General features: G+C 35.7%; 5 protein-coding genes across 7 annotated transcripts; all 5 read left to right on the plus strand.

Annotated features, from left to right (window-relative positions):
• Positions 1-2615: 2615 nt before the first annotated feature.
• Positions 2616-4073, plus strand: LOC111807336 (GATA transcription factor 12-like). The gene is made up of 2 exons (XM_023693014.1): positions 2616-3113; positions 3291-4073. Exons 1-2 carry the CDS (start codon positions 2808-2810, stop codon positions 3969-3971), a joined length of 987 nt encoding a protein of 328 aa, XP_023548782.1. The 5' UTR covers positions 2616-2807; the 3' UTR covers positions 3972-4073.
• A 5472-nt stretch (positions 4074-9545) lies between these two features.
• Positions 9546-10885, plus strand: LOC111807614. Its single transcript, XM_023693413.1, has 3 exons — positions 9546-9704; positions 9776-9838; positions 10580-10885. Exons 1-3 carry the CDS (start codon positions 9627-9629, stop codon positions 10799-10801), a joined length of 363 nt encoding a protein of 120 aa, XP_023549181.1. The 5' UTR covers positions 9546-9626; the 3' UTR covers positions 10802-10885.
• A 1346-nt stretch (positions 10886-12231) lies between these two features.
• Positions 12232-15225, plus strand: LOC111806457 (nuclear pore complex protein NUP35-like). Its single transcript, XM_023691783.1, has 4 exons — positions 12232-12445; positions 13006-13605; positions 14173-14284; positions 14721-15225. Exons 2-4 carry the CDS (start codon positions 13031-13033, stop codon positions 15027-15029), a joined length of 996 nt encoding a protein of 331 aa, XP_023547551.1. The 5' UTR covers positions 12232-12445; positions 13006-13030; the 3' UTR covers positions 15030-15225.
• A 928-nt stretch (positions 15226-16153) lies between these two features.
• On the plus strand, positions 16154-23432 carry LOC111806935 (probable inactive ATP-dependent zinc metalloprotease FTSHI 2, chloroplastic). 3 transcript variants are annotated; one of them, XM_023692475.1, is made up of 12 exons: positions 16154-17700; positions 18062-18234; positions 18539-18640; positions 18736-18900; positions 19034-19174; positions 20372-20530; positions 20922-21007; positions 21342-21420; positions 21810-21932; positions 22735-22791; positions 22892-23098; positions 23173-23432. In XM_023692475.1, exons 1-12 carry the CDS (start codon positions 16332-16334, stop codon positions 23173-23175), a joined length of 2664 nt encoding a protein of 887 aa, XP_023548243.1. In that variant the 5' UTR covers positions 16154-16331; the 3' UTR covers positions 23176-23432. The 3 variants fall into 3 exon arrangements, with proteins under 3 accessions (XP_023548243.1, XP_023548242.1, XP_023548241.1); XM_023692474.1 differs by adding an exon at positions 19637-19705 and having other exon boundaries at positions 19034-19105; positions 22892-23432; XM_023692473.1 differs by having other exon boundaries at positions 22892-23432.
• Positions 23433-23580: 148 nt separating this feature from the next.
• On the plus strand, positions 23581-24419 carry LOC111806936 (mavicyanin-like). The gene is made up of 2 exons (XM_023692477.1): positions 23581-23881; positions 23973-24419. The coding sequence occupies exons 1-2, from the start codon at positions 23674-23676 to the stop codon at positions 24323-24325; spliced, it is 561 nt and encodes a 186-aa protein (XP_023548245.1). The 5' UTR covers positions 23581-23673; the 3' UTR covers positions 24326-24419.
• The last annotated feature ends 1801 nt before the right edge of the window (positions 24420-26220 follow it).

The raw sequence follows: 26220 nt of genomic DNA on the forward strand, positions 1-26220 counted from the left end.
TTGATTTAGTTCGCCTATTAGAAGTAGAACACACTCTGTTGGATCCTCATGAACATAAAAGTATTGTAATTGATTTGATAATGATTAGGTGACATTGCTTCTTCGACCCAAACCCAAGACTTAAGAGGTTACTTAGTTCAATTGCATGCACCGAGCAAAACCAATGTGCTGTGTTTGGCATTTTTACTTTACTAGGAGGTGGTTTTACATGCACGTCTTCACCTTCACCTAATTGTACGTTCTTGACTCTCAGAACAGTCTCAATCCTAAAGTTGACTTGGTTTAAATTAACAGGTCATGAATGACATATTTTTTGGCAAGTTGTTGAACAGAGGGGCTGGGTTATTGAGGAGTGGGTTGCAGAAAACATAACCAATTTTTAAAATTCAATGAATATATAAATTTTTATACAAATTAGCCTATTTAATTAATTATTAAACGTTAAAAGAAGTGCTAGATAGTAATAGGGAAGTAATATTTAAATATAAATAAAGTCAAGTCAAAAGTGTACGAATTTTAAATAAATAAATTATTTCAAACCCGAGTTAGACGTCTGTGAGTATTCAAGCCAGCTTAGCCGTTCGATAAATTTCATAATTTTATTATCATTATTTCTTATAATAATATATATAAATTAATGAATTAATTAAAAGAAAAATATTTTAGGCGATAATGAAATTGTGAAGAACAAGGAAGCATCCGGGGGAGGAGGAGGAGGAGGAGTCATTATTAAGGCGAATACGTCCGTGCAATGCACGTGAGTGAGTACACGTGCGAGAGTGTCACTGTTTGCACACGTTAAGACAAAGCACGTGCGAGGAAACACGAAGGAAAAGACGGTCATTACGGGCAACAGATCCCAGCCACGTGGAAATTGACCAGCGTTAGGGACCAACCAAAAACCTCGAGAACCCTCTCACATGCTCCCTGACACCACCCCCACCTTTGTCACGTGCTCCCTGGACCCCACCTATTCTTTTAATTTAATTCCAAAGAAAAATAATAATAAATAAAGCTTACACACAAGAAAATTAAAAAAAAAAAAAAAGATTATATTCAAATATCTATCTTTATATTTATTTATTTATTTATTTTTCTCCTATAAAAAAAAACCAATTTTTAAATATATATATATATATCTAATTTTTTTTTAAATTTAAATATTTTTAGGTGAAAATCATAATACAAAAATTGAAAGAAAACAAAAATAAATTTAAAATTAAATAATTTACACAATAAAAAAAAAAAGTAAGTACAGTACCATTTTTTAATTTTTTTTAACAGCGTAATGATTATCCAAATAATTTAATATATATTTTAACCCAGCGGAAATAAATAAACAACCTTATCCATTTTGGGGATCGGTGTCCATATCCTCAATTTTCACCCAATATTTTCACAGCCATTAATTCCATTTTTTGTTTCCCTAAAAAAAAACATTTAAATATTACATAATTATAATAATTTTGTAATCGAATATTTATAATTATTATTAGGATATATTTTATTAAATAAATTGGATATAAAATAGAGGAGAAATTAGAATTGAAGTAAAGAGATTAAAAGAAAATAGAGGTTTTAATGTTTGATGAAGTTGAGCTGTAAGCGTCGTGCTTAAACGTGGGGAGAAGAATATAATAATAAAGGGTTTGAAAAAAATAATTATATTTAAAATAAATTTATGTTTAATGCAATAATTAATTTTTTTTTATTAAAAAAAATTGAAAAAGCACACGTCCCAATGGCCAAATATTATTAGCTAAGGCAGAATCCGGCTGTAAATTTGACGTTATTGGACGAATCACAGCGACAAACCCTGAAAGGTTGATTCTTTAGGGATTGAAATTTTAACCCCTTGTTTTCTCTTAATTGGAGCTTTATTTTTAAAATTACTTTATTGCCCCTAAAAGCGAGTGACGTGATAAGAACAACTATTCTTCGTAATGATATGGTATTGTCTGTCACAATTCTTCACTGCGACAACCTTGACTCTCTTTTTTTGTAACGAGGTGGAAACCTATTCTTAGTAGACGAGTTTTAAAATCGCGAGATTGACGGTCATACATAACGGATCAAAGCAGACAATCCATGGAGCTCATTGCTAGTTCAATATAGCTCTACCACGTATCTCTGTTACGATTATACCTACGAGACTTACAACCTTTTTTTTCGACACATGAGTCACTATTGTTAGACGAACACGACTCTCCACAATGGTATGATAATGTCCACTTTGAACATAAGCTCTCGTGGCTTTGCTTTGAGCTTCCCCAAAAGGCCTCCTAAGTATTCCTCACTCATAAACCCACGATCATTCCCTAAATTAACCGAGACTTTCATCATCCAACAACTATGACTACGTCTTTCGATTGGAGTTAGGGTAGAGAGGTAAATTTGAAGTAAAAGGGAGGGTATTATGGTCAGAGTGAAAAATGAAATGGTATATTTTGGAAGGGGAAAATAAAGAAGAGAGTTTAATTGGAAATAACTTTAAAGAACTTGCAAGTCACTTCCTTATTATTATATTCATCTTCTTCTGCATGCAGAGAGATGCTCATTTTTTTTTTTTTTTTTTTTTTTTTTTTTTTTTTTTTTTTTTTNAATATGGTATTCCCGTTTTGCCCTTGCCTTTGGTCCTCAAAATCCCCTCCTTCCATCTTCCCCACTCTTCATCGAACACATTTCCTTTTCTCTCTCTCTTTCGTTACTGATTCTTCTGCAATTTCACTTGCTCTGTTTCTATCTCGAACAGCGAGATTTTTGTTTGCGTTTGTGTTTTGGTTTTCGTGTTGAGTTTTGCTCTGGATATGGAAGTGAACAAGTTTATGGTCGGTGGATATTTCGATGCCGGAGTGGGACAATTTTCACCGGAGAAGACGAAGGCTACGGAGCATTTCGCCATTGATGACCTATTTGACTTTTCTAATGAAGATGCGATAATGATGGACGGTTTCTTCGATAATGTGGCGGGAACTTCGACGGAATCCTCTACTGTTACTGCAGTCGATAGCTGTAATTCATCTGTCTCCGGCGGCGATCATCAGCATTTCCATGGAAATATCGGCTCTCGGAGTTTTGATGAATCTCAATTCTCTGGAGACCTTTGTGTTCCGGTAATATTTCGCATTTGAATTCCCATTGTTCTTCAGAACTTCAATTCTCTGTATGAATTGGAACAGTTTCGGCAAATTTGATCGAACTCCTACATTTGAAATTCATTGCGAGAATTTTAATTAGTTGAGGTTAGATTAGTCAGATTCTGATTCAATTTTTCGATTCAATGTTTACAGTGCGATGATTTAGCGGAACTCGAATGGCTCTCGAACTTCGTCGAAGATTCATTCTCGACGGAAGGGAAAGATCTTCAAGCGCTTAATTACCTCACAAATAGCCATTCAATTTCGAAGCCTCAAACTCCAGAAACTTCATCTTCCTCGGAATTACCGCCTTCCGATTCTTCGAAGAACACGCCGCGTTTCCCCGCCGAAACGCCGCTCCCTTCCAAAGCTCGAAGCAAGCGATCGCGAACCGCTCCTTGCGATTGGACCACACGCCTCCTCCACCTCCTCTCTCCTACGGATCGTAAACCTCCGAAATCATCGTCGTCGAAGAAGAAAGACGCTCCAAACGGAGATTCCTCCAGCCGTAAATGCCTGCATTGTCAATCCGAGAAGACTCCTCAATGGCGGACCGGACCTATGGGCCCTAAAACACTCTGCAACGCTTGTGGCGTCCGGTACAAGTCCGGCCGTTTAGTGCCGGAGTATCGTCCGGCGGCGAGTCCAACATTCATATCGGCTAAACACTCAAATTCTCACCGGAAAGTTCTGGAGTTGAGAAGGCAGAAAGAGCTTCAAATGGCGCAACAGCAACAGCAACAGTTCATAAATCAGAGTTCAATTTTTGGGGTAACGAACGGTTGTGATGAGTACTTGATTTCTCATCACATGGGCCCCGTGATAGGCATATAATCTAGTGGATGCTAGTGTAGCAATCTTACCATGGACTTCACCATTTCCCAATCACGTTTTTTCCCCTTCATTTTTTCAGTCCATAAATGAAAAACAGAGGAGTTGGCAATTTTTATTTTATTTCATTTTCATTTTTAAATATAAAACAGAAAATGAGGAAAATATAAATCAAATAAAAGAAAGTGGTTTTTTTTACCCAAATTATTTTATTTCATTTTAATAAATTCAAAACATAATCTCATTTATTACCGATTTAACTTGTAGAAATTATAATTTTATTTTATATACCCTAAATTTTAATAAATTAACTTTAAAAAATTAAATATTTAATTATTTTATCTTCAATTTAGAAAATTATACATATTTTGAACCATATTTTATCAAGGTCATAATTACAACAAAATATAATGGGTCAATTTTTAAATTTCAAGAAAAATTCGAGAGCTATCGTAAAAAAATATTAGAAATTTAAATTATAAAAATAAATTAAAATATTAGAAATTTGAATTATTTTTATTAACTCACTTCCAAAAAATCATCGTAGTGTCTGTGAGACGGGTTTTAAAAAGTTGAGGAAAAAGTCTAAATAGAACAATAACTGCTACGGGTGGGACGGGTGATTTCGCTAAAATTCATAATTTTTTTTGTTTGAAAAAAATAAGTGAATTATTTAATGAAATTGGGAATTATTATTATTTGGTGGAATTTCAAATCCTTTCCCTAGTTTACTCCAACATGCACATGGGGGCTTAAGACACATTCCAAGCCACCATCACTGGCAATTGGCATGGCTTCCACACTCCCATTTCCTACCCCTTTTTATTACATCGTATCCTCTACGTACCACCCACATGGACCCCAACTCCCTTTTCCAACTTCACCCAATTCAATGGACCGAACCTGCTTTTCGAGACCACTCGGGTTCTTTCTCCTTTAGCCACTCAGGTTCTGCAAGATTCAATTTACGTCTCTCAAGTAAAACCCTTGAATGCTCGTGAATCTTAGATCGACATGCCACCGACAAGCATGAGTGTTTGAACAGCTCCTAGACCCAACTTAAACTCGTTCGAGCCTACCAGATCTCTCGAAGTCCAGTTGAAATCGAGCTTCATGGTCATTCCTCCATGCTATGGTCACTTTTGCCATGACTACTGACCATATAGATATCATATTATTAGGACAGAGACAAATTTTTTTAAATTTTTTAAAAAATTAAAACAAATAATAATTGAGTCAGAAAATAAATTGACGGATGAATTATGCAACTCTCCATACTTTAAAGGCGATATTAAGGAATTAACCATAAACGCGACCAACCATGCACCTAAGGTCCATTATGGTATGTTATAAAAGAAGTGGGGTCAAATTTTAAATAATCATTTTCCTCGGTTATGACTATAAATATATACTTTTAAGATGATAATTAACATTTTTCAGCTGATTTATGCTCGGTTTAGCTTCCAAAAACTGGCCAAAAAAAAAATAGTCGTGCAAGTTGAGGATATTATAGTTAATGTTATTTTGTTCGAGGAATATGGGTATAGTTGCTATTTCTCCGTCTCTCCCACGAAGGGCATTTTTGTCATTTCACGTGAAATATAATATTTAACGAATTTTCATATTGTTATCCAGTTTAAATTTAAAAGCGAATAATATCATAATATTATGCAATTAAACCGATTTCTCGAGAAGTAATTTACGTGTTTGGAATGACGTTTAATTTTTTATTTTTTTAAAAATAATTTTATAAAATATTAAAAAGCTGCTATTTTCCACCTCCATTTTGGAATAATAATTGCAAGCTTCAACTACTTTTGTTTTAATCCCCTTTTTCACATGTGATGCACCTAACCCCTCCATTTTGATTTAACAACACCAATCAATCTATGAGCTTTTGACAAACAATATGTGTTGGAAGCCCCAATTCCCACCAAATTTATACCTTTTTATTTTCGTAATTTATTAATCTCGACAAAATTAAATACTACATTTTCCTTAAAATCAAATGTACGGTCTGTGACATTTGAGTCAAAGAAAGGTACATACATAAACCGAGTCGACGTCCAAACGAGAGTGATTCTATACCAACAAAGTACATCTCTCTTCAGTGACTCAGTTATAAGAACTTTATAATTAAACGTGCTTAGCTTTGGATAGAAGCACGTGAGCGATGAGAAAAAAAGACTAAATGGCCCCACGTGTTTGTTTGTACGAATAGTCTTCACTGTTAGAAGTAATTTGAGACGAGTAGATACGATTCCCTTATGGATTTCAGTGCCTAACACGAATCGTAGACATATATGTTTTATTAAATAAAATTGATCAAAAAAAAAAAAAAAAAAAAGAAAGAGACAAACTAATAGGTTATGAAAAATTTAAAAATATATTAAGAAATTAATATTAACAATCAATCAATCAACATCGTGACTTGATACGTAGACTAATACATCCATGATGTGTGGAAACAAATCTCATTTGGTTTTAATAAATTATTAACGGTTAAATTAGAGGAAAAACTCATATTATTAAATATTATCTGTTTTAGTCCGTTATGTATCACCATCAACCTCACGGTTAAGGCAGAGATTTCTACACTGTTATAAGGAATGCTTTGTTGTCTTCTCCAATCGATATCGGATCTCACAATCCACCTCTTTTGGAGGCCCTGTGTCACAATCGAGGTTTCCAGGCAGCGGATTTGACGATTGTGTGGCACTCACTCTCAGCCACTAAGTGGGTCAAGCCTACTTCGAGTTACGTTGTTTGCGGTCAGGCAACGTGAATACAAACCTCGGGTCTCGAATTCAAGAGAAGAATTTAGAAAGCGGGGAAGAGAGGTTTTGAAAAGGAAACAACAACGACTTCATGCATATAACTATCGAGTAGGGAGAAGTTGACAATTAGTCATATCTCCCTATAGTACATTTTGAGGCATTTCATGTCTACCAAGCATAGCCATGATATCGCCGAAACGTCATACTCTTAAAGAAAATAAGAAAGAAATAATGCAACATGAAAGCGAGCAATAAAGTAGTACAAGACAAAGGTTTCGACATGTCTGGGACAAGCATGACCGTGACACCCTGCATCCTCGTTGGCACACAACTAAGTGTCCGACTTTGATACTATTTGTAAAAATTTAAACCCGCCGCTAGCAGATATTGTCGGTTTTGGTCATTGTCGTTGATGTGACGATTTTATTTATTTATTTATTTAAAAAGGAAAAAAAGGTAAAGCATGTGAATTATATAAATATCTTTAACTTTTAAAATTTTAATATTTTAGTTGTGGGGGAAGATGGTTGGGACATGTGACCTAGAAGTGCATAATGCAATAAAAAAAAAATAAAAAATTAAGGAAGCATAGGCACATGTTTAGCTAATCCCTAATGGTACCCTCTATATTTATTTAATTTTATTATTTTAGTTTATGAACCATAAACATTATGTGTTTTGTTTGCTATTGAATTTTGAATTATCTATCCATTAATTAAAAATTAATTTAAATTTTATGTAAAAAAGAATTCTAAACTTTCTTATTCAACTTGAGTATAGCTTAATAGGAGAGCGATATAATTTCTCTCATTTTTTGCATAATGGTTCCAGCAAGATCCCCGCGAGCTATTGGCTCAATGGTAAAGCACGCCCTCGATAATTGGGTTGTTATGCCTAGGCTATGAGAACTTTTAGTCACATGGATGGTTCAATGTGCTCATTAGTGTCTGACCCTAAGATGTGGATCATTCAAGACAAATTAGCATAGATCCAATATAGATGATAGATTAGTCGATTACTGTGAGATCCAATATAGATCTAAGTTTCTATTCACTCATGGGATTTAAGCGGTCTGGGAGGACAACTTTAGCTCATTTCTTATCGAGAATCCATAGATTCAATATCACTATATGGACAAATATCTATCGAGCACAGGTTTATAATCTACTTCAATATGAAAATAAAACAAAACACCTAACAACGTATCTTATTTGTGTTTTTTTTTTCATTATGTTTTTCGTAAGTCCGGAGAGAGCACCAATCAATATGACTTTTTTAAATCTTCGTTTTTGAAAGCGAGAGGAAGAACGTGAAATTCAACGACTATTCTAATCTAAGTCGACAATGAAAAAGTTATTGGACTAAATTGGACCCACAGTTCATATTGAGCGTTTTGTGGGCTTGGGCCTGTCCGATCCATTTCCTATCACCCCCAAAAAGTTTGGTCCACATCTACCGTATTTATCATTTTTAAACTCAGAATTTACAAAAATAATAATAATAATAAATTAATTAATTATAGGGTAAAATACATTCTTAAATCATTTTTTTTACTATATTTTCCAATACCACGGTAATATTGACTGTATCCCTCAAAATAAAATTTGTAACCTCAACGGTCATTTCAATAATTATAATAATTAATCAATATGTAGGTAAAAAGTTTTAAAATACATTATTTAACCTTTCGGAGTTCAGGGCTCTCGATGACACTCGTTCCTTTATCCAAGAGATGTGGTACCCACCAAATTCACCCCTTTGGGGCCAGTATCCTTACTGACACACTGCCTCGTATCTACCCCCTTCGGGGAAGAGCGAGAATGTTCTACTCCCCAACCAATGTGGGACATCACAATCCACCCTCTGCCTCGTATCTACTCCCTTCGGGGAAGAGCGATAATGTTCTACTCCCCAACCAATGTGGGACATCACAATCCACCCCATTTGGGTCCAGCATTCTCGCTGACACTCGTTCTTTTATCTAAGAGATGTGGGACTCCCACCCACCAAATCTACCCCCTTTTGGGCCCAGCGTCCTCGCTGCCACTCGTTCCTTTATCCAAGAGATGTGGGACCCCACCACCAAATCCACCCCTTTTGGCCCAGCGTCCTTACTGGCACACCCCCTTCAAGGCCCAGCGTCCTCGCTGCCACTCGTTCCTTTATCCAAGAGATGTGGCACACCCCCTTCAAGGCCCAACGTTGCCACTCGTTCCTTTATCCAAGAGATGTGGGACCCCACCAAATCCACCCCTTTGGGCCCAGCGTTCTTACTGGCACACTGCCTCGTGTTTACCCCCTTCGGAGAAGGGCAAAAAGGCTGACACATCGTCCCTTTGTAATGACCCAGATCCACCGCTAGTCCTATTTAGGCTTTCCCTATCAGGCTCCCTCTTAAGGCTTTAAAATGCATCTGGCAGGGGAAGGTTTTCACACCCTTATAAATGATGTTTTGTTCTCCTCCCGAACCAATGTGGGACATCACAATATTAAACATACAACATAATCCTTTCACTTTTTTAAAACACTAAGCTTTCAACCAAGACTTAGCCAAGCCATAAAAGATTAGTGTTATTTGTGAGTCACTTTCATGTAAACCCTTTAGGGTTTGAGGAAATGTGACCAATAATTTAAAGCATTGGTTGAGCTCCACGAGAAATGACTGAACAGAGTTGGGCTTACTTTTGTTAACAGCCTCAAGATTTCCAAGCTCCATTAAGTCAAAACAGCCCGTGAAAATTTGCCCAAAAAGACACCCAATTTGGCTATAAATTTGGTTACCCGCTGCAACCAACAAAGCGCTGTAAAGCTACAGCAATATTAATGGGCTGCTGCTGTTGTGGGCGCTGTTGCAGAGTTTCTAGCTACTCATCTTTAGCCTATGGCTAAGCCTAATGCTCGTTGCTCCATTGAAATGGAGCCCAGAACCTTGAACCAAGGCCAACTCCACCAAGCTAGGGTCAGCCAAAAACCCTTTGAAATCCATACCCTTTTGAAGCTTTGTTTTAATGGATTCTGATTGTTCTGCAGGAAGTTGCTGCTGATGTTGTTCAGAAACTGGAACCCACTGAAGCTTCTCTTCTATTGATTGATGTATGTTTTTCTTTACAATTCATCTAATAATTCGTTTATTGTTGTTAAAATCAAATGATATTGATGTTCCCGACAAAATCGTGGGGAAATATAATGATCGAAGGATCGTATGGTTTTTCAAGAACTTAAGCTAGATTAATAAAAATACCGTTGAACTTTGTACTTTATTACTTTTTAAATTTTTAAAAAATTTAATAATAAAATTTGAATCGACAAAATATTATTAATGTTAGCTCAATATATGGTTTGAATCGACAAAAAAAATTAATAATAACGTTTGGATCGACAAAAATTTAATAATAAGGTTTGAATCGAAAAAAATTCATATATTTTTTAAATATTCTTAAAATTAAAATAATATTTTAATTTTTTTTAAATGTTGAAGGGCATTTTTTAAACAAAATATTAAATATTTCGATCTAAAATTAGGTGTTTTTAAATTTTTTAAAAAAGCTCAGGAGTATTTTTTTTAGATTTTATTAAAGTTTAAGGGTATTTTATGAATTTTTTTTTAGGTAAAATTCAAAATAATTTTTATTAATTTAGTCAATAGGTTAAATTATATATTTAGTTCTAAGAGAATTTTATTTAATTCTAAATGTTAATAAATATTATTTTAATTTTATGTTTAATAGTGGATATTTTTGAAATATGTAAAAATTAATCATTTTTAAGAATCTATTTAAAAGTTTAAAATTAAAAATATTAAAATGATTTGTTCTAACGGATACGAGTGTACAGATCGTAGAACGACTCAAACCGATGAACCATATGATTGAAAGAGGAGAGTTGCCATTGTTGCCGCCATTGTCATCGCCGTTGTCGTCGGCGGCGGGGCCTCCGGCACCGCCGTTTGTGGGGGATTATAAAGAAGAAAGAGGAAGATGCCAATGCTCTTACATTTCTATTGAATCCCCAAATCAATTGCAGCTGCTTAAGGAACCCCTTTCAGCTCCATTTTAGATTAGATGCTTTGGGGACTATCATTTATGTAAGCTGAAATTAATAATTATGAGCTCTCCCAATATAATTTAATTAATTTAGACATATTATTTTTCAATTAAAAAATATATTAATGTAAAGTATATTTTTTTAAATAAATTAATTGACGTGATAAAAATAAGGTATTGACTGAGTGAGAGAACTACTCGGAAATTTTGAAACTTCCCCAAAAGTTTAGATAGCTGTAGTGAGACCACGTAATTAACTATAACGACCCAGATCCACTGCTAGCAGATACTGTCCTTTCGGACTTCCCCTCAAGGCTTTAAAACGGGTGTGCTAGCGGAAGGTTTCCACACACCTTGTAAATGGTGGTTTGTTCTCCTCCCCAACCAATGTAGGACATCAAGACGCGTTTTAAAGCTTTGAGGGGAATCTCGAAAGAGAAAGCCTAAAAAGGACAATATCTGCTAGCGGTGGATCTGGGTCGTTACATTAACAAACTTTCTCATCTTCAAAGGAGAGATCATCATGGATGTACCTGTTCGTTGAGGGTATTTTTGAAATAAAATAATAATAGTTCAGTATACTTTTGAAGTTGGAAAGGTATTTTATACAGTTTAGGGAAAAAAAAATTAAAAATTATATATATATATATAAATAAATGAGAAATTTTAATTTGAAATGTCCACTCCAAATCGCACCGCCAAACCGTATTGCCCACTGGACGAAGTTTGAGGATTAGGGTTTCGAACTTTCTTACGTCTTTTCGTTCGATTTGGGCGTTTCATTCTAAAATACTTTCAATATAATTTAATTAATTTAGACATATTATTTTTCAATTATTATTATTATTATTATTATTTTATTATTATTTTTTTTTTTACGACTATCCGGGACGCTAGAAATCCGGAGAATAACTTCTATACCTCGATTGAGTCTATGCTGAGTGAGAGAACTACTCGAAATTTTGAAACTTCCCCAAAAGTTTAGATAGATGTAGTGAGACCACGTAATTAACTATAACGACCCAAATCCACCGCTAGCAGATATTGTCCTTTCGGGCTTCCCCTCAAGGCTTTAAAACGGGTGTGCTAGCGGAAGGTTTCCACACCCTTGTAAACAGTGGTTTGTTCTCCTCCCCAACCAATGTAGGACATCAAGACGCGTTTTAAAGTCTTGAGGGGAATCTCGAAAGAGAAATTCTAAAGAGAACAATATCTGCTAGCGGTGGATCTAGGTCGTTACATTAACAAACTTTCTCATCTTCAAAGGAGAGATCATCGTAGATGTACCTGTTCGTTGAGGGTATTTTTAAAATAAAATAATAATAGTTTCGTATATTTTTTAAGTTGGGGTATTTTATATAGTTTAGGAAAAAAAAAAAATTAAAAATTGAATATATATATATAAATAAATGAGAAATTTTAATTTGAAATGTCCACTCCAAATCGCACCGCCAAACCGTATTGCCCACTGGACGAAGTCTGAGGATTAGGGTTTCAAACTTTCTTACGTCTTTTCGTTCGATTTGGGCGTTTCATTCTAAAATACTTTCGGGAGGGAAAAATCCCGAATTGAAAATCAAATTCCCAAGGCCCCTCGCATCTCAAATTCTCCAATCCAATCGATCAGTTAGAAGCAGAGCTCGAGCAGTTTCTGAAGGTGATTATCCCAATCTCTCATCCATTTTCTCATTGCGTTTTCCCTTCTGAACTTCGTAGACTGGAATTGCACTATTGTGTTATTTGTATTTTTGAGAGAATCACGACGGATGAATGGAATGATATTTTGTGAATTTGAAGTTCTACTTGTTTGATTTCTGAGAATTTTCGGAAGCTTAGCTTGGTTGAGTTGATATTTCCCGCGTTTTCCCAGCGGATGAACGTAGATCAAGGCTGTAAATTTTTCGAAATGGCTAATCTGGGGTTTTTTTTTTCGAGCTTTATTCTTATGAGCTTTCTCAGAATCGTTTCTATATTTATTTTGAAGTTCTAGACTGCTTCCTCAGAATCGTGTTAGTGGAGTTCGTTATGGAACCTAGGTTCCCCACTGCATCTGCTAGTTCTTTAATTGAATTTACTCGTCTGTGACCTTGGAGATTTTATTACACCATGTGATGGTCTACTCTGTACAGAGATTGCTTAGCGGTTTAGTTTGAATTTAACGTTCATTTCTCAAATCTATTTTGTTCGAGGTAAAACTGATTATATGTTCGTATGCAGTTGAGATATCTCTCTCTTCTAAGTCATGAACACCACTGTGCATAGAACTTCCAATTCTGGGAGGCAGTCGTTGTTCTACCAAGATTTAGCATCTCCTGTTTCGACGCGCAGAGGGAAATTTTCAACTCCAGGCCAGGCAGCTGCTGTTTCTGCTTTATGGCGGGAGAATTTTGGAAACTCAGATCTACCCCCTCCTCCGGTTTTTACATTGGAAGACCGTTCGGGCTCTGATTTTTCTCCTGAATCTGGGATTCCTGATTATCCTGTTTCACCAGAAGTTAAATCAGACCCGATGACCCCTATCCAAAGTCACGACTTCTCTTCGCCGATGAAAAGCAAGTCAAATGCCAGCACTTCACACACACCAATTAGTGGCCAACAAAGCCGGCAGGCATCAGCTGGCTTTAGTTGGTGGTCAACACCAAAAGGTGGTGGCAGCGAGCAGGAAGATAAGGGAAAAAGTTCACCAGTTGAAGGTGTGATTCAACCAGGTGCATTGATCACACTTCAAACCCCAAGGGAAGTTGCCAGACCGGAGGTGCAGAGGAATTGCTTGCCTGCAGGAAAACTCAACGAGGAGGAATGGGTTACTGTCTATGGGTGAGTTCTCTATTCCCTTTCCCCCTTTCATTCATCATTGTTAGCTGAGATCTTTGTAGTGGGTTGAATTTCAATGATTCATTTACCGCCTTTGAGTTGTAATGTGTTATTGATCACGGATTCTTTATCTGCATGCCAAACAGTCGTACATTTTTCTTTTGGGCCATCTTGGAATTTTCTAACTAACGAAGCAGATGATCAAATTGGGTTTAGTTCTACTGGATGCATCTCTCTCTTACACACTTTACTCCTGCACGTGAGAACATGTTAATGTTTTGAACATTGCTTCAATTAATAATCACTTTGACATTAAACATATTCAATTTGGAAGTGTTGTAAGCCTGTCCTTTTACATTGGCTTCTTTTTTGTTGAAATGAATATTGACAGGTAATGAAGTACCCTAGTTGTTTTATATTTACCTCAGTGGCAATGCTGCTGTAAGCAATTGCAGTTATGCTGATTTTGACATAAGCAAGATAGATTGTTAAGATTTACTATTTGATATGAGGCAATGCATCAATTGATTTCAAATGTTACTTGTATAATTTTGTGCCCTCTTTCTTCAGATTCTCACCTGCTGATACAAATCTAGTTTTGAGGGAATTTGAAAAGTGCGGTGAGATCTTGAAACACGTTCCGGGTCCAAGAGATGCTAATTGGATGCACATTCTTTATAAGGTACCAATCTACCTCTGTTTCTCTGCTTTATTTGACTATGGTTTTCTCAGTTTGATGTTTTTTTTTATTTTTCCTTTTAGACTATTCTAGTTAATGTGTTATTTGGGAATAAACATGCAAAATGTATTCTGCTAGTAAAGATTATTATCAGGTTTTAAGATTCTCATTATTTTTTAGTTTAACAATACGGGGATGAGGATACGAACCTCGATGCCTTGACTAGTTGAGCTCTCAAGTTGGCTAATTAGGTTTAAAATTTAATTGGCAGTTGCAGAGTGTTTTGTTTGAATATTAATCTCATAAAGTCGACACATAACATTTGATGTATGTTATATTAAGCATATACGATTGAAATGATATCCATATATGAACAGGAAGATGCTATATTCAACCTCTTAGAAAAACTATTTGCCTTACGAATTTGTTGCTGGTGCAGAACCGATCTGGTGCCCACAAGGCTCTCAGCAAGAATGGCATTCAAATTAATGGGATGCTAATTGTTGGTGTGAAACCTGTGGATCCAATAGACCGGCAGACACTAGATGAAAAGTTAAACAATCCAGGATTCATGGTTCTCCCACCGGTATCTTCTCGAACCGCAGAACTCGCAACGAGAGGAGGGCCTGTGCGACCCTACAACTTCCAAAATGGTAACAGTTATGCACGGCAGTCAGGAGGTACCACCATTGCTTCACCATCCAAATCATTAGTGTCTAAGGTCATGGATTTGATGTTTGGAGTCTAAGTTAGGTAGCTCCTTCTCCTGTGGGCGTATAGATTTTCCATGGCAAGAAATTCCTACAAATTTGAGAGCTTACACACATTGACTTGGCGTGATATATGTTTTTGCCTGTTTCATTCTATGTTTTTCCTGTTTAATTTTTATTTTTAAGAAAAACATGTTAATGGAATCTGATAAGAATGATTCAAATTACCCTTTAGTGTGTTTGTTCCCTCCATAAAATTGATTATTTTTTACACAAAATTAAAATTAGGGTTTTATTAGACACATAATTTTAATTTATTTTCAATAAATTAATAATTTTCTTTAAAATTTGAGTATTTCATGGATTTCTTACATGGGAAATTAAATTTAAAAGTGTGGAAACCTAATTTGAGGATTTATTAGGTATTTTTTAAAATTTTAAAATTAAATATACATAAATTAAAAAATTTACGGTCTCAATTTGTAATTTATAATTATTTTTCAAGTTTATGCGAAGATAAAAATTAAAAGTTCTCATAATTTTCATAATTCATTAATGAAAGAATGAATTATTTTTAATAAAGATTTGAACATTTAGAATAAGATTTAAATTTGTTGAATTAAGATATAATAAATAAATAAAAAAAGACTAAGATTTAAATTTGTTGAATTAAGATATAATAAATAAATAAAAAAAGACTAAGATTTAAATTTGTTGAATTAAGATATAATAAATAAATAAAAAAAGACTAAGATTTAAATTTGTTGAATTAAGATATAATAAATAAATAAAAAAAGACTAAGATTTAAATTTGTTGAATTAAGATATAATAAATAAATAAAAAAAGACTAAGATTTAAATTTGTTGAATTAAGATATAATAAATAAATAAAAAAAGACTAAGATTTAAATTTGTTGAATTAAGATATAATAAATAAATAAAAAAAGACTAAGATTTAAATTTGTTGAATTAAGATATAATAAAAAAAAAAAAAAAGACTAAGATTTAAATTTGTTGAATTAAGATATAATAAAAAGACACAAAATTTAGAATTAAATACAAACAAAGAGTTCAAATAAATAGAAATTTAAAAGAAAAAGTTAAAATAAGCGTAATTAACTATTAATTTTCTACCTGTTATTATTATTATTATTAATTTTTTTAATGGGTCCTTGGAAAAACCCTTCCATCGTCCTGGATTATCCAGAGCAGACCAGAGCAATCGGCAAGCAAGGAACCGGAGCAGCCTCAATTCCACTTCCTTCCCGCCCTTCCCTTCGATCAATGTAGCTTTCTCTTAGGTTTTCACTTCCATCGATTTCCCCCGCTGAACGCAATCGATGGCCTGCGAACGATTTCACACCTTTTCTTCCTCAATTTATTCGTCTTCTCCATTTCCCAATTCCAGACTCCGGATCCTCAAGCAACGATCATGGCGTCGCCCATATCCCTCGGTATCGGCTCAAATTTCATCTCCGTCCAATTCTCAAAGCGACGAAGATAACGATTCCAAGAAGAATAAGCTGAATTTGCTCAAACTCTCTGTAACTCTCACTGTAGTTTCAACCTCTCTTCATACGTCCAACGCCCTCGCTGCTACCGCCTCCAAAGAAGTGAAGGAACGAAGACGTGGTGCTAAGAAATCTTCCACCAAAAAAGGTGACGCTCTTTCTCCTCAGGAGCTGCTTTCGTGGTCGCAAGGACTTCCATCTGTTTCCAACCGAATTCCCTATACTGAACTCCTGGATTTGAAAAGGGAGGGGAAAGTTAAGCATGTGATCAAAGTTCCTAATGGATTTTTGAGGCTGAGGCCGGAACCAGTAATGGTGGTCCTGGAGGATTCCAGGGTGTTGAGGACGGTGTTGCCGTCTGTGGAGAGTAATGGAAGGTTTTGGGTGCTGTGGGATGAGCTGGGGATCGATTCTGTTTGTGTTAATGCATATACGCCTCCTGTAAAGCTTCCTGACGTTCCTACTCCGTATTTGGGGTTCTTGACGAGAGTACCGGCGTTTTTGTATTCCTTCGTTAAACCGAAGAAGGAGTCCAAGAGAGCTGCAGAGGTTAGGCGTATAAGGGAGGAGATCAAGATGGAAAAAACTGCTGCATTGGAGAAAATGAGGCAGGAAAGCGAGATGATAGAAAAGACAGTGAAGATGCAGAAGAAAGAAGAGGATCTGAGGATTAGGAGAGAAGCAAGCAGAAAGAAGCGGGAGCAATCATTAAATGAAGCTAGAATTAACTACCAACGCATGGCAAATTTCTGGGCAGATTTAGCCCGGGATCCAAATGTGGTATCAGCCCTTGGTTTTTTATTTTTTGTGATTTTTTATCAAACTGTGGTGTTGAGCTATAGGAGACAAAAGAAGGATTATGAGGATCGATTGAAGATTGAAAAGGCTGAAGCAGAGGAGAGGAAGAAAATGCGGGATTTAGAGAGGGAGATGGAAGGTCTTGAGGGTGAGGATGATGATGTTGAGCCAGGAAAAGGTGAACAAAATCCTTACTTGAAGATGGCTGCGCAATTTATGAAGTCGGGTGCTCGAGTTCGTCGGTCTCATGGAAAGAGGACGCCTCAGTATCTTGAGAGAGGGATGAATGTGAAGTTTGAGGATGTCGCTGGGCTTGGGAAAATAAGGCTCGAGCTTGAGGAAATTGTGAAGTTTTTCACACATGGAGAGATGTACAGGAGAAGGGGTGTAAAGATCCCAGGTCAGAATTTACTTTTGGTGGATGAACATTTCTTTTTCTTAATGGTTTGTTTGAACTGCAAACGAGAATTCATTGGGTTCTATGTTGATTAAGCTATGTATGAGTAACTTCCTGCTTCAAATGGAAACACAAAGTAATTGAAACTGTTCCATCATAATACTTCAAGCCTTAAGTGTTTATTCTTCATCATAATACTAAAACATTTCTTTTTCTTAATGGTTTGTTTGAACTACGAACGAGAATTCTTTCGGTTCTATGTCGATTAAGCTATGTATGAGTAATTTCCTGCTTCAAACGGAAACACAAAGTAATTGAAACTGTTTCATCAAAATACTTCAAGGCTTAAGTGTTTATGAATCAGGTGGTATACTGCTTTGCGGTCCTCCTGGAGTCGGGAAAACTTTACTAGCAAAAGCAGTTGCTGGTGAGGCAGGCGTTAACTTTTTCTCCATATCCGCTTCTCAATTTGTGGAAATATATGTCGGGGTTGGTGCTTCTCGTGTTCGAGCCCTCTACCAAGAAGCTAGGGAGAATGTATGTCTGTCCTCATTTGCTCAATTTCTTAATTCATTATTTACTTTGTTCATCTCCATTATTTGAACACTCAAGACTGTCCACTGATCTCTGGTTGATACTCCTCTTGGTGGTGTTTGGTTAATGTAATATATGATTTCTCTGTTCCAACTCTTATCCTGTTTAATATCTCCACTTCTTATTTCTATACCTATAATTTTTGTCCACTTTCTTGATCCTCTAAGTTTCTCAATACACATGGTATAATTTATAAACATATTCTGTCATATTAACATTAATTTCAATATTATGTTGGTCATGATAGGCTCCATCAGTTGTTTTCATTGACGAGCTAGATGCTGTTGGAAGGGAACGTGGTTTGATAAAAGGTTCTGGAGGGCAAGAACGTGATGCTACTCTTAATCAGGTTTCTGGGCTATAATTATCAATCCTGCTACTGTGAATTGTAAAGTCCTGCTTCGTACTCAATGGTCCATGTTGTTGTTGCTTTATGCATTGCAGCTTCTTGTCTGCTTGGATGGATTTGAAGGCAGGGGCGAAGTGATTACCATTGCTTCCACTAATAGACCAGATATTCTTGATCCAGCACTAGTGAGACCTGGACGATTTGATCGAAAGATTTATATTCCTAAGCCTGGACTTATTGGTCGTTTGGAAATTCTCAAGGTAATATAATTATCATTTTTCCTAGTGTTGCTGTTTCTCTGATTCCACACTGCCTTGATGATATGTAAATGTACTATCAACGTTCTTTGAGGTTCCAAGACTCATATGTTTCTTTTCTCTTCCGTGATTATAGGTTCATGCACGGAAGAAACCTATGGCTAATGATCTTGATTACATGGCTGTTGCTAGTATGACAGATGGAATGGTTGGTGCAGAACTAGCAAACATAGTTGAGGTCGCTGCTTTAAATATGATCCGTGATGGCAGAACCGAGGTACTATGCTACCTGGACTAATAGCATGCTACTTTTATCATTTACTGAAAACGAAATGCAAAGGTTTCATCATATTCAGATCATTGAGAATCTGATAGTGTTTCACTTTTGGGATAGTACTTTCGGTTCAAAGATGTGTAATACCCCTACGAAGTTCAATATTTTTTACTGAACGCAGTCTTGAGTTTGCATGGTTGCTTTGTTTTGGTTATCACCATGAAATGCAGTCTTGAGAAGCTTGGGTTTCTTCAAAAACTACTCTCCAAACGCCCCTAACACATTCTATTTACGACCTTCACCAATGCAAATATACGCGTCTAATACCCTCCTGCATATATCTTTAATATTTATCTCCCATATTGCTAACAAAATACTAGTATTTTTCTGGTTATCGATTCATATTATTATTTTTTCTTTTCCCTTCTTTTGTGACTTTAGGCTTCTGATCGTACAGATGGAATGGTTGGTGCAGAACTAGCAAACATAGTTGAAGTCGCTGCTTTAAATATGATCCGTGATGGCAGAACCGAGGTACTTTGCTACCTGGACTAATAGCATGTTACTTTTGTCATTTACTGAGAACGAAATGCAAAGATTTCATCAAATTCAGATCATTGAGAATCTGGTAGTGTTTCACTTTTGGGATAGTACTTTCAGTTCAAATGTATGTAATCCCCCTACGAAGTTTAATACTTTTTCCTGAACGCAGTTTCGAGTTTGCATAGTTGCTTTGTTTTGGTTATCACCCACTATAAGTATGGAAACATATTTCTGACCATCAAATGCAGTCTTCCTCGGTTATAGGAGTAAGAAATTACAATAGAAATGGACAGGAAATCAAGTAAGAAAGGAAAATTACAATATCCAAGCACTTTGAGAAGCTTGGTTCCTTCAAAAACTACTCTCCAAACTCTACCTACCTCCAAACGCCCCTAACACATTCGATTTACGACCCACCTTTCACTAACCAACTCTTCACCAACGACAAATGTACGCTTCTAATACCCTCCTGCATATATCTTTAATATTTCTCTCCCATATTGCTAACAAAATACTAGTCTTTTTCTAGTTATCGTTCATATTATTAATTTTTCTTTTCCCTTCTTTTGTGACTTTAGGCTTCTGATCGAAATATTTTTAATTCGACCATGCAATAGATTGCCCTATTTTTAGGAAGTAATTCTCTGATTTGTGCAGATTACAACTGATGATTTATTGCAAGCTGCTCAAATAGAAGAAAGGGGAATGTTGGATAAGAAGGAAAGAAGCCTAGAGACGTGGAAGCAAGTGGCCCTTAATGAGGCAGCAATGGCTGTTGTTGCTATGAACTTCCCTGACCTAAAAAATATTGAATTTGTATGGTCTCTGGTCTCTTAGTCATCAACTTTCCATTTCCCTTTCTGAATTTTTTTTCTCATGCAGTAGAATTATCCACCGTCTTTACGTTCTATATTCGTGGAGTGGTTGAACTCAATAATCGGGGTTCTTTTGTGATCTCTTATTGAATAACTTACTTTTGAGTCCTCATTGGCACAAAATTTCCAGGACTTGTCAGTATGTACCAACAACACAAAAAACCACATGTCTGGAGTAGAATGTTTCGGAAATATGATAATTTTATTAAGAACTCCTCATCTTGATTTTTTTTGCTTACTTTTATGCCATTATACTGAAATATAGATGCCGTTTTTCTGCACTTGATACCTGCAATATATTTACAATATGGATATGACTATATCTGCTGCAGGTCACTATTGCACCTCGAGCTGGTAGGGAATTGGGTTATGTTCGGATGAAAATGGATGCCATGAGGTTCAATGAAGGCATGCTCACGTATGGTGTATTTCTATTTCTAGTTCTGTTTTAGCCATTCTAACTCTTTCTCTCGCCTGTTTCAAACACTGTCGAGAGGACCAATGAGCTTATTGTGATCATGTAAGAGGTCCTCGAGGGGGTGTTGCATTCTCATGAGTTGTAGTCTGCATAATTATTATGATTTTCTACTGCGGGTTTCAGTTCAAATAGTTTCCCAAACCTGGAATGTTTTTTTAATATTTCATATTAGTTCATTTTCCACATTAGTTCTCTATTCACAATGCATAGCACAATCTTTCTTGATTTGTTTTTTGTATTTATTACTCATGCTCATGCATATGATTTCATGCAGCCGCCAGTCCCTCTTGGACCATATAACTGTTCAACTAGCACCACGTGCAGCAGATGAGCTTTGGTATGGGGAAGACCAGGTAGGATGCTTGTCTAATTATAATAGGTTAGATGTCTTCTAAACATGCTAAATTTGGATTTTAATGTGAGATGTCAATTGAAGGAGAAAACAGAAGCTAATAATTGTAAAGTTTACCCAAAATCTTCCTTTTTACATTGTTTTTGTCCTGCTTATTTTTCCGCAGGGATAATTATTGTTAGGGTATCATGTATAAGAATTTTAGTGTCATTTCATTGTAGTGGAATATTCAGGATAATAATGAATAATATGCTGAACAGTGAACTTGCTGCATTCCTCATTTGGAAGATCTTCTCATGTTCTTTTCCAAATCTCCACGTCCACTTTCTTGTAGTTTCTTTTCTAGAATTGTCTGGTCTAAATGTGGTGCAATCTTTTTCGGCATTACAGTTGAGTACAATCTGGGTTGAAACAGCAGACAATGCCAGATCAGCTGCTAGAACCTTTGTTCTTGGAGGCCTTTCCGAGAAACATTATGGAGTGTCAAACTTTTGGGTTGCAGATCGAATCAATGTATGGTTTACCTCTTTTACTATAATTATTTGTCCATAGTTATAGTGTAAATACAGGATTATATATCTGAAAAGGAGAAAAAGAAGAGCATACTGAAAAACACACGGATGCACACCGTTTGTGGTTTGTGCCATGTGTAACGTTAGTGACTTGTAACACCTTCCTTTTCTTCATCCAAAAATCCCACTGTTCTGAAAATTCTCGCCATCTTTGGCCTGAGGGGTAGGGTCGAGTTTTTTTTATTAATTTTTTTTACCGGGTAAGTGTGAGATCCCACATTAATTAGAGAGGAGAACGAGTGCCAGCAAGGACGCTGGGCTCCAACGGGGGTGGACTCGTCCCACATCGGTTGGGAAAGAGAACGAAACATTCTTTATAAGGGTGTGGAAACCTTTCTCTAGCCGACATATTTTAAAAAACCTTGTGAAAAAGCCTGAAAGGAAAAGCCCAAAGAGGACAATATTCTGTTATCAGTGGGTTCGGGCGGTTATAGTAACTTTTCTTTTCTTTTTCTTTTTGATCAAATCTTTCAGTTTCTGAAACTTTAGAAGACTGGTGAGAGAAAACTTTAAAATCTTACCTTTCTTACCTTTTTATATTTAAAAAATGGAGCCATGTGCCCTCTCCTTCCGTTTTTGCTCCGCTCCTATTTGGCTCACCATTCTCCTTTTCAGACGAGTAAGAGTTTGCATCTTGGTTCATTTTACATCTGGAAGTAAACTAGGTTGGCAAACGCCGGGAATGAATTTTTGAGTTATCCTTGCCATTGTCTAGCTTGCTGTGACGGATCTTGAATTGACAGGATATTGATTTGGAAGCTTTGCGGATTTTACACGTTTGTTATGAGCGTGCAAAAGAGGTACCATAATTTTTCTAGGAAGTTCAAACGAACAATCATACAAAATTTCTTCATACTTATAATGCGACATTTTAATCTCCTTGTTTCTTGTATTTTATAGATTTTGCAACAGAACAGGAAGCTCATGGATGTGGTGATTGATGATCTTATTCAAAAGAAAAGTTTAACAAAAAATGAATTCCTCCATTTGGTCGAGTTGCACGGCTCGATCAAACCACCGCCTCCAAGCATCATCGACCTTCGAATCGCCAAACGAACCAAGCTTCAGGAGGTGGAGAAGATGAAGAAGAACCAAAAGAAAATAGCGGTAGGCATCAGCAATACCTCATAAACATGAATCCCAAAAACCATTTCTATCACGAGTTCACAAATTTCTAATAGTGACAGTGAAAAGTCCATTGCCTGAGATGGAAGACGGCACAAATACTCGCCTTCCAAAGACCGGTTCTTCCCGGTCATTCCCGGCGATGAATTGGACGATATCGACGGGTAAATCTGGTCGATCAGTTCGCGAGCAGAAGAAGATGAGTATTGTTTTAGTTCCTTTTCAATTCTATCCCATTTGGAATCTGTAGTTTCGGAGTTAACAGTGTTTACACAGATTTTTTTCACCATTTATGTCGCAAAAAACTTTACAAGAATGGAGGCTGAACAATGGGCCTAATGACTTTCTGGGCCCTGATTGTGTTGTTCCATGGGCCGAGGCCCAACCCAAAAGCCTCCCAAGTCCGAAACGACCTGATTTTTCACCAAAATAACCGCCCACGTTCACCGTTTAAAGTTTAAACCACCGCCCACTCTCTTCCCAAGCCTAAATAAATTAACCCTCCCCATCTACTTATTTCAAACAAAACACCCAATTTCTAAGCCCCTTCCATCGGAATGAAGACAACAAGCTTACCGCCACTATCTGTTCTTAACTATATGATGATCCTTTCCACTGCAATAATGGCGGCCGCCGCCGTCTCCGCCGCCGCTTTTGAGTTCAAAGTCGGCGACGAGATGGGTTGGCAACTTCCCAAGCCGAACAACTCTGAATTCTACAGTTATTGGGCCTCCATTAACCGATTTCAAATCGGAGATTCTCTATGTAAGTCGGTCATTGTATTAATATCATCAATTTCTTTAATTTGGAAGATTTTAAATAAGAAAATCAATTGTTTTTTTTGCCGCCAATGTAGCTTTTGAATACAACAATGATTCGGTTGTGATGGTTGAAAAATGGGATTATTATCACTGCAATTCAAGTGATCCAATACTGAGTTTCGACAACGGGAAAGGCGTTGTAAAGCTGGACAGGGCAGGCGCCTTTTACTTCATCAGTGGCTTTCCGGATCACTGTAAAAATGGCCAACGCCTCCTCGTTCAAGTCTTGTCGCCGCCGCTGCATGATCTCATCGGCCCTTCGCCTGAAGCTTATGGTGATGATGCTCCTTCGCCGTCGTCCAACAATGCTGGAGTTTCTGTTCAGATCATTAACCTGGCCGTGATCATCTTCCCCATGGCTGCCGTTGTTGGATTGTTGCTGTTCTGATCCTCTTTGAACCTAATTGTTGCTTGGTTTGTTGAATCTTTTTGTTGTTACTATGTCTTTCATCGTGGTTTAATATATTTTCTAATCATTTCCTCTCGAAGATTAAAATGATTCACTCTCGAAGATTAAAAATTGAATGACTTAAATGCTACCGTACCAAAAGTCTAAGTTTTGGCATGAGGTTTGACATGTGCGTTTGATTGCTTTATTAAATGTCAATTGAACACCCAACAGACGAGGTTGCATGACAGTTAGTCAAAATCATGCTACTTTCAACTCTATCAAATATGCTTCAAAATATGCTATAGGAGTAGACATGGTGTTAGCTCTCTACCACCTTTGGGCCATATTACCTAAATGAATTACCCTATGACAATATGTGTCGTAGAGTGGGCGACCATTACAAGACGAACCACCACCCTTAGACTATATTAGCTAAGTGAGTTACCCTATGACATAATGTGTCATAGAGTGAGCGACGATTGCAAAACAAGCATCTTGAACGTCTTCCTTTAAAAATGGATATTTGAGGTGTCTGACGATAAAGACGACTCATGGGTAATTCTCGATAAGCGTAATCAAGCAAACTAAGAGGGACGATAATGTCTCGAAATTTGCAATGACAAAATTATACGTGGATGAACCCACCTAACTAATTATTAGCATCCAAAAGTCAACCAAAGAAGAATCCAAAGCCAATTTTTTTTTAAAAAAAAAAACTTTTGACTCTTTGAATAATAATTAAAGGAATTTTGAAATTGGTATCCTACTCTACCAATCACACCATAACTGCTTAACAAAGCATTCTAACCCATTAGAACCTGTTCGTTCACCTAATATTACATTTATATATCAACCTTCAAATTAATTTTCTTTTCCATAATCTTTACTTTTTTTTCCCTCATATAATATAAATAAAAATAAATAAATAATAAAAAAAATACAGAAGTTTATTAATTTTTATTCATATATAATTATTATTTGTGGGTCTTTCCAAATCCTTAGGTTCCAAATATTTTCCGACCAAAAGCTGGAACATGGTCTGCACGTCCTATGTAGATCATTTTTATTTTTTCTTTTATTATTTTAAAAAAATCATATTTTTCTAATATATTAATAATTAAAATTTTATAAACTTTAAATATTCTTAGTTTTTTTTTTTAAGTCGAGTAGAATTGGGTTATAACCCTACTTTCGAGTTAGTCAGGTTGACCCGACCAAAAAAATGTCAACCCAAAACTGAATCAAAATTTTCAATTTCCAAAAAATTCAACTCAACCCAAATCGAAAAAAATATAACCTAACCCGTCTTTATAGTTTGGGTTGGGTAGTCTAAGTTGATCGGGTTACTGGTTCATATAAAAACCCCCTAATTTTAAGATTACTATTTAATTTAACATTACTTGAATTAATTTATAATTTTTTTTAAAAAAATATTTTTTTTGAGTAATTAATCATGTTGGGTGAAAAATATTTAATTGTTGAATATGGAATAAATTAAATTAATTTATGGTTTTTTTTTATTTTAATTTTTGAAATGAAAAACAAAATAAGGTGATAACAATCTTTAGGTGATGGAGTTGATGTTCCGAAAATTTTGGTGAATTAGTTAATACGACATCATGCCACCAACCCACATTTTCTGTGTGTCATCTCAAATTATCATTTTTATATTAATTAATTATTTTGTGTTTATTATTTAATTAATCCTAATTTTGGCATATTCTACCTCATTTTTCAATTATATATATATATATAAACATTTTAATATTTAAAAAAAAATAAAGATTTTGAGGCCAAAATTGTTGCTATACAAAATAAAAATTATTTTGGAATAATTTAAAATCATAATAATTCAGAATTAATTATTAATTTTATTTTAAAATTTTTTCAAA

Source organism: Cucurbita pepo, chromosome LG12, assembly GCF_002806865.2.
Source record: "Cucurbita pepo subsp. pepo cultivar mu-cu-16 chromosome LG12, ASM280686v2, whole genome shotgun sequence".
Classification (NCBI taxonomy): Eukaryota; Viridiplantae; Streptophyta; class Magnoliopsida; order Cucurbitales; family Cucurbitaceae; genus Cucurbita; species Cucurbita pepo.

What these genes read in the sequence shown, in the direction of transcription:
- LOC111807336 (XM_023693014.1), top strand. Translation starts at nt 2,808, where the DNA reads ATGGAAGTGAACAAGTTTATGGTCGGTGGATATTTCGATGCCGGAGTG. An exon ending in CTGGAGACCTTTGTGTTCCG is followed by an intron (nt 3,114 to 3,290) that starts GTAATATTTCGC and finishes CAATGTTTACAG; the next exon opens with TGCGATGATTTAGCGGAACT.
- LOC111807614 (XM_023693413.1), top strand. Translation starts at nt 9,627, where the DNA reads ATGGCTAAGCCTAATGCTCGTTGCTCCATTGAAATGGAGCCCAGAACC. An exon ending in GCCAACTCCACCAAGCTAGG is followed by an intron (nt 9,705 to 9,775) that starts GTCAGCCAAAAA and finishes ATTGTTCTGCAG; the next exon opens with GAAGTTGCTGCTGATGTTGT. An exon ending in CTTCTCTTCTATTGATTGAT is followed by an intron (nt 9,839 to 10,579) that starts GTATGTTTTTCT and finishes ACGAGTGTACAG; the next exon opens with ATCGTAGAACGACTCAAACC.
- LOC111806457 (XM_023691783.1), top strand. Translation starts at nt 13,031, where the DNA reads ATGAACACCACTGTGCATAGAACTTCCAATTCTGGGAGGCAGTCGTTG. An exon ending in GAATGGGTTACTGTCTATGG is followed by an intron (nt 13,606 to 14,172) that starts GTGAGTTCTCTA and finishes CTCTTTCTTCAG; the next exon opens with ATTCTCACCTGCTGATACAA. An exon ending in GGATGCACATTCTTTATAAG is followed by an intron (nt 14,285 to 14,720) that starts GTACCAATCTAC and finishes TTGCTGGTGCAG; the next exon opens with AACCGATCTGGTGCCCACAA.
- LOC111806935 (XM_023692473.1), top strand. Translation starts at nt 16,332, where the DNA reads ATGGCCTGCGAACGATTTCACACCTTTTCTTCCTCAATTTATTCGTCT. An exon ending in TTTGGTATGGGGAAGACCAG is followed by an intron (nt 21,421 to 21,809) that starts GTAGGATGCTTG and finishes TCGGCATTACAG; the next exon opens with TTGAGTACAATCTGGGTTGA. An exon ending in GTTATGAGCGTGCAAAAGAG is followed by an intron (nt 22,792 to 22,891) that starts GTACCATAATTT and finishes TGTATTTTATAG; the next exon opens with ATTTTGCAACAGAACAGGAA.
- LOC111806936 (XM_023692477.1), top strand. Translation starts at nt 23,674, where the DNA reads ATGAAGACAACAAGCTTACCGCCACTATCTGTTCTTAACTATATGATG. An exon ending in TCAAATCGGAGATTCTCTAT is followed by an intron (nt 23,882 to 23,972) that starts GTAAGTCGGTCA and finishes CCGCCAATGTAG; the next exon opens with CTTTTGAATACAACAATGAT.